Source organism: Borostomias antarcticus (assembly GCF_949987555.1).
Source record: "Borostomias antarcticus genome assembly, chromosome: 31".
In the NCBI taxonomy this organism is placed as follows: domain Eukaryota; kingdom Metazoa; phylum Chordata; class Actinopteri; order Stomiiformes; family Stomiidae; genus Borostomias; species Borostomias antarcticus.
In genome coordinates, this window is record NC_140264.1 from 5,748,864 (window position 1) to 5,757,891 (window position 9,028).

Below are 9,028 nucleotides of genomic sequence, written 5' to 3' on the forward strand. Positions count from 1 at the left end.
GGTGATGTAACACTGAGGCCTCATGTTCCACTCTGTCACACTGTCCACCTCCCAGGTCTTCATCCATTCATCCCCACTGGATCTGCCATGAGAAAACTCCCAGGCAAAGACGTCAGTGTCTTCTCTAAACTTGGTACAGTTGGCTGAGGCACGGTCTCCGTACTTCACTAGCAGTCTGGGGGGGGTCACCTCTGGGGCACATCCTCTGCACTCTGTATGGGGGTGTGTTTGTGTGTGTGTGTGTGTGTGTGTGGGGGGGGGGGGGGTAGAGAGAGAGAGAGAGAGAGAGAGAGGGGGAGAGAAGATAGAGAGAGAGAGGGAAGAGAGAATGGGCATCTTTCTTTTTGAAATCATTCAAAAACATGTTAAACTCTCGATTTCAAAGACAAGAAGCTAAATGCATTTTCCTTTTACTACTCCTTTAAATAAACTTGGATATGTTGACTACACCACTAAATTGTCTAAATGAGTATAGGCTAGCGGAACTTCCCAAGCTAAAAATAACAACAACATTCTGAGCTGTACGTCATCACTGACCCCAACATTAAAAGTTATTTCAATGTTACACAGATTAACTGAATTGCCTATAGCTAAGAATGTGAACATCCTAACATTTACAACCTCATCATGAATGTGAACCTCATAACATGAACTCCCTCATCACGAATGTGAACCTCATGACATGAACTACCTCATGGTGAATGTATGTGTGTAAGGGACGCAGGGATATGACAGGTCAAACTTACCGGTGGAGGCACAGCACAAACACAGCAGCAGTGACACGGGGATGACTACTGGACGGTGTGAAAATCCCATGTTCTTCCTCTAGATAATACCCGGGTCGCTTAGTCAAACTATGCCATTAAAAACACCAAACCCTTCCTACCCCTCTCTCCCTTGAAGTTCCCTGCGAAGATCTTGTTTTTAGCTCTAAAAAAAACCCTACTTACCTACCTACTAGCTACAGGGAGGAGGAGGTGGAGTAGGAGAAAGGAGAGAGAGGAGGAGGAGAGGGAGGAGGAGGGTGAGAGAAGGAGGGGCGAGAGGAGGAGAAGAGGGAGAGGGAGGAGGAGGGAGAGGAAGTGGGGGGATCCGGTGTGTCATTCTTTGGAATTTCCAGGAGGAAAATGATCTGGAAGTATTGTCCTAAGTGAGGTCAATGAGGAAACACCTCCATCTTAGGCTTCTGGAAGTTAACAAAACGTTCCCCCACACCCAAGTTGATTTGCATGTAAATTCAAACCGGCAACGTTATGTGTTTAAAATTAACAGTTTTTAACCCATAAGATTAATAGTAAAAAAAAATAAAAAAAAATTACCTCAGTTAACCATTACCATCCATAGTTTGGACTTATTTTTTTCAACTGAAATTACACTGTTATTACAGAGAGAGTAAAGTACCGAAAAAAGGTAGCGGTTGGGTACTACAACCGTTGTCAGTTCAAATGTGAACAGTACCCAATCACAGCGGATGCTTCATGAGGGGGGAGAAGGCTAGTTTTGGTAGACTCACCATGGGTAGGAGGTAGATTACCACATTGGTGTTTATCAGGGGTTAGTATCCATGGTACAGTGTCATAGGGGAAGTTTTCATTTCACTTGTCTTTGTTTTGAGTTGCTGGAGGGATAAGGAACCGTGTGAAGTGAAAGTACAACCCACCGAGAGAGGGAAGGCCTTCTCCCAACCCTCGTCTGCCTCTGGTACTTTGCTTCCCTCTGGAATATGTAGTGGTAGGACCTATGCTCACCCCCATTGTTCTTTGTAAAGTGCATTGTGTTGCCTCTGTGTATGAAATGCGGTGTACTAATAAAGTATGATTTGATCCTCCTGTGTCACCCCCACCTCTGGTAACCAGCTACTCACTCCCACCAGCTTGCCTCATAGCTTACCTGTGCTATTAACTACAATGAGTAGATGTCTCTGACCACGGGGTGTCAGGAAGGGGTTAATGGGTCAGGATATAAGCATGTGGTTTTGGTAGAAGGAACAGTCAGTTAGATGACTTCTCCCATGCATATGGTCAGCAACATTCCACCCATTTTAAATCATACATTGTAAATTTCTGGAATTTTCTAGAAACAATTCTTTAATAAATTGATTTTGCGACTTACAACAAACATCAACTGGTATCCCAGGTCCAGACTCGAACCAGAACATTTTGTCTTAGTCAGCTGCTCTAACCACTGGTCTATATACCACCTGTCTCTTTACCCAACACTCATGAAGTGACAAATATCTCACGTCCTGTTTGCCATTTGTGCAGTAAATAAAACAACTGTGTTGTGGACACCTGTTGTGGTTTCTCTCTGTTGTGGCTCCTTCTATGGCAAACAAAACTCCTCTACTCACTATAAGCTAAACACATGTGGAACTGATATAATTTCTCTACTTTGGTTCATTAAAGGCAAGGCAAGTTTATTTGTACATCACATTTCAGCAATAAGGCAATTCAACGTGCCATGAGACACGAAAAGCATCAAGACAAAGTGCAAAAAACATAAAATGTCACATAATACGAAATGTAAAATAAAATGCATGAAAAATAAAATACAGGAATAAAGGTTACATGTTGTATGAATGAATAATTATTTGATTTAATAAAAAGCAGTGGAAAAAAGAAAGGTTTTCAGTCTTGATTTTAAAGAACAGAGTTGTAGCAGACCTGCAGTTTTCTGGAGGTTTGCTCCAGATATGTAGAACATAAAAACTAAACGCTGCTTCTCCATGTTTTGTTTTAACTCTGGGGACAGAAAGCAGGCCTGTGCCAGACGACCTGAGAGGTCTGGATGGTTCATAACGTAGCAGCAGCTTCATAAACTAACAGCAATATTTTAAAGTCAATTCTTTGACAGACAGAAAGCCAGTGTAAAGACCTCATAACTGGAATGATGTGATCCACTTTCTTAGTCTTAGTGAGGACTTGAGCAGCAGCGTTCTGAGTCAACTGCAGCTGTCTGATTTTTTAGAGAGACCTGTAAACACACCGTTACAGTAGTCAAGCCTACTTCCTATCCTTAGTGCATAGGAAATTGTACAAAGTGAAGTCTCAAAATAATGAAGAATTGTGTTTCACCGGAAAATAAGTTTGAAGATATATGCTGTAGCTTTCCCCCCCAAAAAAGTTATCATGAACAAAGAGGAGAAAGACAGGCTCCTTTTCCTACATCCACAACATTTTCCTCTGAACAGCGATTGTTCCACCTCAACTGAAATACTCTCATGGGATGATCCAGGCTCTTCTTACCACTCATAGGATTCTGATCACTAAAACCTAAGCTATGCTATACTTGACTATACTGTTGTTTCACTGATTCATGGCTCCTCGATCAGCTAATCAGTCTCGTTGACTCAAAGCTTTGCCACGTTCCTGGGACTCATTCGTTTTCTCTCTGTTGTGGAATCTTCTATGGTTAACTAAACCACTTCCAAAACGAAAAGCTTTGCCACATTCCTGGCACTGATTTGGTTTCTCTCCTGTGTGGAATTTTCCATGGTTAACTAACCTACTTTTAAAATTAAAAGCTTTTCCACATTCCTGGCACTGATATAGTTTCTCTTCTCTGTGGATTCTCCTATGGTAGACTAAATTACTTATAACCAAAAGCCTGGCCATATTCCTGGCACTGATGTGTTTTTTCTCCTGTGTGGATTCTACTGTGGTGAATTAAACTCCGTTTTACACTAAAAGCTTTGCCACATTCCTGGCAGTGATATGGTTTCTCTCCACTGTGGATTCTGCTATGGCTAACTAAACTAGCCTTATGACCAAAAGCTTTGCCACATTCCTGGCACTGATATGGTTTCTCTCCTGTGTGGATTCTGCTATGGCAATCTAAATTAGCCTTAAAAATAAAAGCTTTGTCACATTTATCACACTGATAAGGCCTCTCTCCTCTGTGGATTTTTTTATGTTTAACTAATCCATACTTATGAACAAAAGCTTTGTCACATTCCTGGCACTGATGTGGTTTCTCTCCTGTATGGAGTCTTCTATGGTTTACTAAACCACTTTTTGTATTATAACCGTTGCCACATTCCTGGCACTGATATGGTTTCTCTCCTGTGTGGAGTCTTTCATGGTTAACTAAACGTGTTTTTGAACTTAAAAATTTGCCACATTCATGGCACTGATATGGATTCTCTCCTGTGTGAATTCTTTTATGAGTCACCAAACATTGTTTATCAACAAAAGCTTTACCACATTCCTGACACTGATATGGTTTCTCTCCAGTGTGGATTCTGCTATGTTTAACTAAACTATGTTTATGACTAAAAGCGTTGCCACATTCCTGGCACTGATATGGTTTCTCTCCTGTGTGGATTTTGCTATGGGAAACTAACTGAGTCTTAAAAATAAAAGCTTTGTCACATTTATCACACTGATAAGGCCTCTCTCCTCTGTGGATTTTTTTATGTTTAACTAATCTCATGTTATCGCAAAAAGCTTTGTCACATTCCTGGCACTGATATGGTTTCTCTCCTGTGTGTAGTCTTCTATGGTATACCAAACCAGTTTTTGAAATAAAAGCTTTGCCACATTCCTGGCACTGATATGGTTTCTCTCCTGTGTGGAGTCTTGTATGGCATACGAAACCACTTTTTGAATTAAAAGCTTTGCCACATTCCTGGCAGTGATAAGGTTTCTCTCCTGTGTGGATTATTTTATGGTTAACTAAACTTTGTTTTGCAACAAAAGCTTTACCACATTCCTGGCACTGATATGGTTTCTCTCCTATGTGGATTTTGCTATGGCGAACTAACTGAGCCTTAACAATAAAAGGTTTGCCACATTCCTCACACTGATATGGTTTCTCACCTCTCTGCTTTCCTCTATGGACAACTAAACTACTCTTTTCACTAAACGTTTTGCCAGATTCAGTTGTGTTGGTTGGTAAAGAGTCTCCTTCTCTGTTCTCCACAGTTGGAGTTTGGTCAAAGGGTGGTGGGGACTGAAACCTGTCCTCTGGATCTGTGGAGTAAAATATTCCTGTAAATATATTGTGTATAAATAAAGTTAGAAAACTTCTTACAATAAATAAAGATGTGTATCTGAGTGCAAAGGGTTACATTCTCAGTGGCTGATGAAGGATAGTCAAGGGTTGAAAACTGCTGAAGCATACAGAGCTGATTTAAAATAATTAGACTGAATTTAGGCAAGAGGGTTTGTGTATTCTGTTGATTCATCTCACCAAATATGAATGCACAAGTATCCAGCGGTAATTTCCATGACAGAACATAGTGGGTTATCACTCTGGGAGAAGTTAATATGGAGGGTGTAGTATCAGACTGAAGCCCTTGAAGCTGCTCTCCCCCCTGACTGGTGCACGGCTCCTGTTCCTCTTTAATCTGTGGGGGTTCTGGGAGAGAGAGCTGCTGGACATCTGGGGGGAAAAGGAAGATAAATATTAGGATGAAGCCAAGTTCATTATTCTACAACCTAGCAGGTCTGACAGCTTAAATCAGAGAAATCCAATTCAGAGAAGGGTTCGTTTTTTAAAACAGCTACATTAGATTTGCTCAGAGCTTACACTTAAATATCAACACCATGACGGTCCACAGTTACATCAGTCTATAAATATCCCTTTTCTAAGATATAATTCAAATCAATACTTGAAAAGCTTAAAATAATTAACAAAAGGCATTTCATAGAAACCTCCATAGACCCTCATGCATTCTCTCATTACTCCTCTCCATGCGCTCTATGGTCACATACAACCAGCACTCACCGGGAAGGAGAGAGTTCTGTATGGCTTCTTCCACCTCTTCCTCTTTGGAAAGCTTTTTCTCTTCCACCACAAAACCCTCCTCCTCCTCCTTGATTCGTCCTCCTCCGCAGGCAGGGTCTGGGAGGACTGTGGTGGGCTCAGCCTCGCCTGGTTCTGCTATAAACATACAGGAGGTGTTCACATACAAGGATAGAGTCCCCTATAGAGCGGAACAGTGAGGTTCAGGAAGTGAATTGAGTTCTACAAATCCTCATATAGAGTTTTAAGCATGGAACCAAGCTAGGTTTAGGCTAGCCTAGCCTACTTCTTAACGCCCATACAAAGGGTTACTTAAGAAGGGTTCCTTAAGAAGGATCGGGTTTTGGGAAACCCAGTTAGCTAGCCGAGCGGCTAACCATTGCTAATTTCATGACAACGTCCCTTAGCAGCCAAGCACAACTGCGTCTACGAAAATGTACAGTAGCTAATAAGTGGTGTCACAATAAATGGATTGCATCTGGAGTCTGCGGTTCGGTTTTGACTTATCCCAAACGGTAGACTAGGCTACTACTCGGAATTAAACTGATGCTGAACGCTGCTGGCCATTGGCTCAATTGGCTATAAAGCTGGCATATTGAATGATCTGCAAAGCTGTTTGCATTGAATTCCCTAATCTAGCCAAATGATGCTACCCCTAAACGTTAGGCCTACTGTCTGGCTAGTGGTGCCAACGTTAGCCGGTTTTGGCGTAACGTTAGCTCAGCTGGCTCTCACTAAACCGCCAACTTTGTTATTCATGATAAAAGCTTATGTCTGAGTGCATGACTTGTAGGCTAGGCTACTTGTGTTCACCTGTCAAACTTGCAGGGGGTGTGGTTATCGTGAAGATGACAAACAAATGAATGAGTAAAAATGACGTCATTTAGGAATCCCGGGAGGCGGGCTGGCTACTATGCGCCACCGTGTCGCGCGAAAGCTGTCAAAGCTGCACCAGCTGACCAGGCTACCAGCTGACAAGAGTTGACAGGAGAATCTGACAGTTGACAGGAGAATCTGACAGAAAGTTGACAAACTAAGTAGAACAACGTCATAACGCCACAAATGTAAGTTGTTTCTAGTGGCGACTGCTCCTATAATTATAGGACGTTATATTATATTAACGTTAATGGTATGTTACGCTTGTTGTGTTACAATGAACAGCCTATTGAAGTTGTCATGTGTCATATCACCAGCTCCTCTTGACATGTCGAAGTGTCCTTGAGCGAGACACTGATCCCCCACAATGCACCTTGTATGGTAGCTCGGGTTGTGAGGAGTTGCGAACCACAGCCATAACATAGCATTGTAAAGTCCTATGTAAAGTATATGTATGAATGTTGATATCAGTTTCCTATCTGTCCACATTTTCAATTCGTCTTGCTCTTGTACAAGGTCTGACACTCATGTCTTTACAAGGACATTCGCTCAGATCTTTTTATCTCCCTCTCAAAGCACTTTGAATTTTTTAATGACCTTGATGTTCCAAATAAATTGTGTATAATTTTAGCCGGTAGGAATTGTATCAATGAATGCGCCAAAGCCTGCCACCTCATCCTAAGAAGAAGAGTAGCTTTCATGAGTACTGGTCTATAAACTGACCCATTTCTATTCCTCTCTATTCATTTAGTCCTCATTCTTGTTTATACTGTATTTTGTATGTCCCTATACTGTATTGTATTCTCAATTGTATCGTATGTGTGTAGTACTATCATGTACGCTCTATTCTATTTTGATTTGTAACTATATTGTGTCTCACAACTCATTGTGAGTGGTCCTTAACTTTTTATTATTGCACTTTTGTACTAATGTGATGGAAATGTTTGTTAAGGAGTGACACAAAAATAAAGATTTATCTATCTATCTATCTCATGTTTCCCCCTCTTCTCCGAACCTCTCTGTGTCTCTCTCTCTCTCTGCCTCCCAACAAACAGTATGACGATCTTCAGTTAGGAGAAAAAGGTCTGAAAGTACCCAGCCTGGTCCTCGTAGATTTAATCACAGCCATGGAAATGACCTTCAGAGAGGCAATCAAATCAGTTCTCCACATGGATGGCCTGGGAGGGGAGTTATTTAACACAACAATGGCAGTTGTGTGAGTGTAACATAGTGGTGTGTGACAGAGAGCAGTGCCAAGAGGTACTTATCTATATGGTGAAATAGTTTAAGGGTCAGAATCCATCATGCTCTTAAAGGACAAGGCCAAGATTTTGGGAAACACGCTTGTTTTCCATCTTCCCTGGGGTTAGACAAGCAGTATGAAGTATTTTCAACCATGTTAAATGATCACAATTTTTAATTTCTAAGCAGAAATACTCTATTCACTATTCTCTATACACTATTTTTTAGGACCAGGTGTAGGGATTAAAGATCCAGAAAAGAAACAGGACATTTCTGAAGATTACTCAAAAAAAACGTCCAGGTCCAATCTCGTGCCCAGCGACGTATCACGTTACGACTTCCGGAATAGCATTTTTTTTTGTGACTTCCGGAATAGCATGCTCTGGACTATGCTACATTTTCCGCCATTTTGTCGCCAATTTCTCCTGCTATATAGTAGGTACTATAGCAGAGATGCAGAATGCACAGTTTTGATGTAGCATGCTACATTTCGCCTGCTATATAGCAGGTAGTATGCATTTCGGACACATTAAACAGACGTTTACGGCATTTCCAGTTAATCCCATTAATTTGTCCCATAGGGATTTCGACTACAGCCCGCAATGCTCACTTTCCAGCCTACACAGAGACATCAGACCTCAAAATCATTTCAAAGATTCCCCCCAACTCTGATGTAGTTTTGTCGGTATTAATCATTTTTGTATGCGTTTTCTATTGTCAATAGAGATGCTTTGTTTTTGTTTTTTTACTAAAAAGATCACAGACGCTCACCTTTAAACACGTGTTCTCCAAATCTGTCGGACCCGTCCCAGAATGCTCCGTGACCAGTCCCTATGGCTTCTTCCACCTTTTCTTCTTTGAAAACCTTTTTCTCTTCCTCCACTTTCACCACAAAATACTTCTCCTCCTCCATGACTGGTCCTCCTCCGCAGGCTGGGTCTGGGAGGACTGTGGCGGGTTCAGTCTCGCCTGGTTCAGTTTTACACACGACAGACATGTTCTGAAAACACAGTGTTTTCACATCTGCAACGGCCCCGCTTCACGAATTCCATCAACGATATTCCAAATTGAGACAAAATAAATTAGTCTGAAAAGAAAAAGTGTCTCTGTGTGGAGGAAAAGAGGCAGATTATTGAGTATCTAAAATGAGTTACGCTCACTGTGA

General features: G+C 41.5%; 2 protein-coding genes across 2 annotated transcripts in view; both read right to left on the reverse strand.

Moving 5' to 3' along the window:
• Positions 1–99, reverse strand: part of LOC311327253 (vascular cell adhesion protein 1-like) — a 6,000-nt gene extending 5,901 nt beyond the window's left edge. Inside the window, exon 1 of the mRNA XM_084460286.1 lies at positions 1–99. This exon is cut by the window's left edge and continues 46 nt beyond it. Coding sequence (XP_084316412.1) covers positions 1–63 — 63 coding nt within the window. The 5' untranslated portion in view covers positions 64–99.
• Positions 100–2,250: 2,151 nt separating this feature from the next.
• On the reverse strand, positions 2,251–9,028 carry LOC311327212 (uncharacterized protein). The gene is made up of 4 exons (XM_084460247.1): positions 8,635–9,028; positions 5,728–5,883; positions 5,191–5,382; positions 2,251–4,970 (listed from the first exon to the last, which is right to left on the reverse strand). The coding sequence occupies exons 1-4, from the start codon at positions 8,858–8,860 to the stop codon at positions 3,589–3,591; spliced, it is 1,956 nt and encodes a 651-aa protein (XP_084316373.1). The 5' UTR covers positions 8,861–9,028; the 3' UTR covers positions 2,251–3,588.

What these genes read in the sequence shown, in the direction of transcription:
- LOC311327212 (XM_084460247.1), bottom strand. Translation starts at nt 8,860, where the DNA reads ATGTCTGTCGTGTGTAAAACTGAACCAGGCGAGACTGAACCCGCCACA. An exon ending in ACAGAACTCTCTCCTTCCCG is followed by an intron (nt 5,383 to 5,727) that starts GTGAGTGCTGGT and finishes TTTTCCCCCCAG; the next exon opens with ATGTCCAGCAGCTCTCTCTC. An exon ending in TACTTGTGCATTCATATTTG is followed by an intron (nt 4,971 to 5,190) that starts GTGAGATGAATC and finishes TTTACTCCACAG; the next exon opens with ATCCAGAGGACAGGTTTCAG.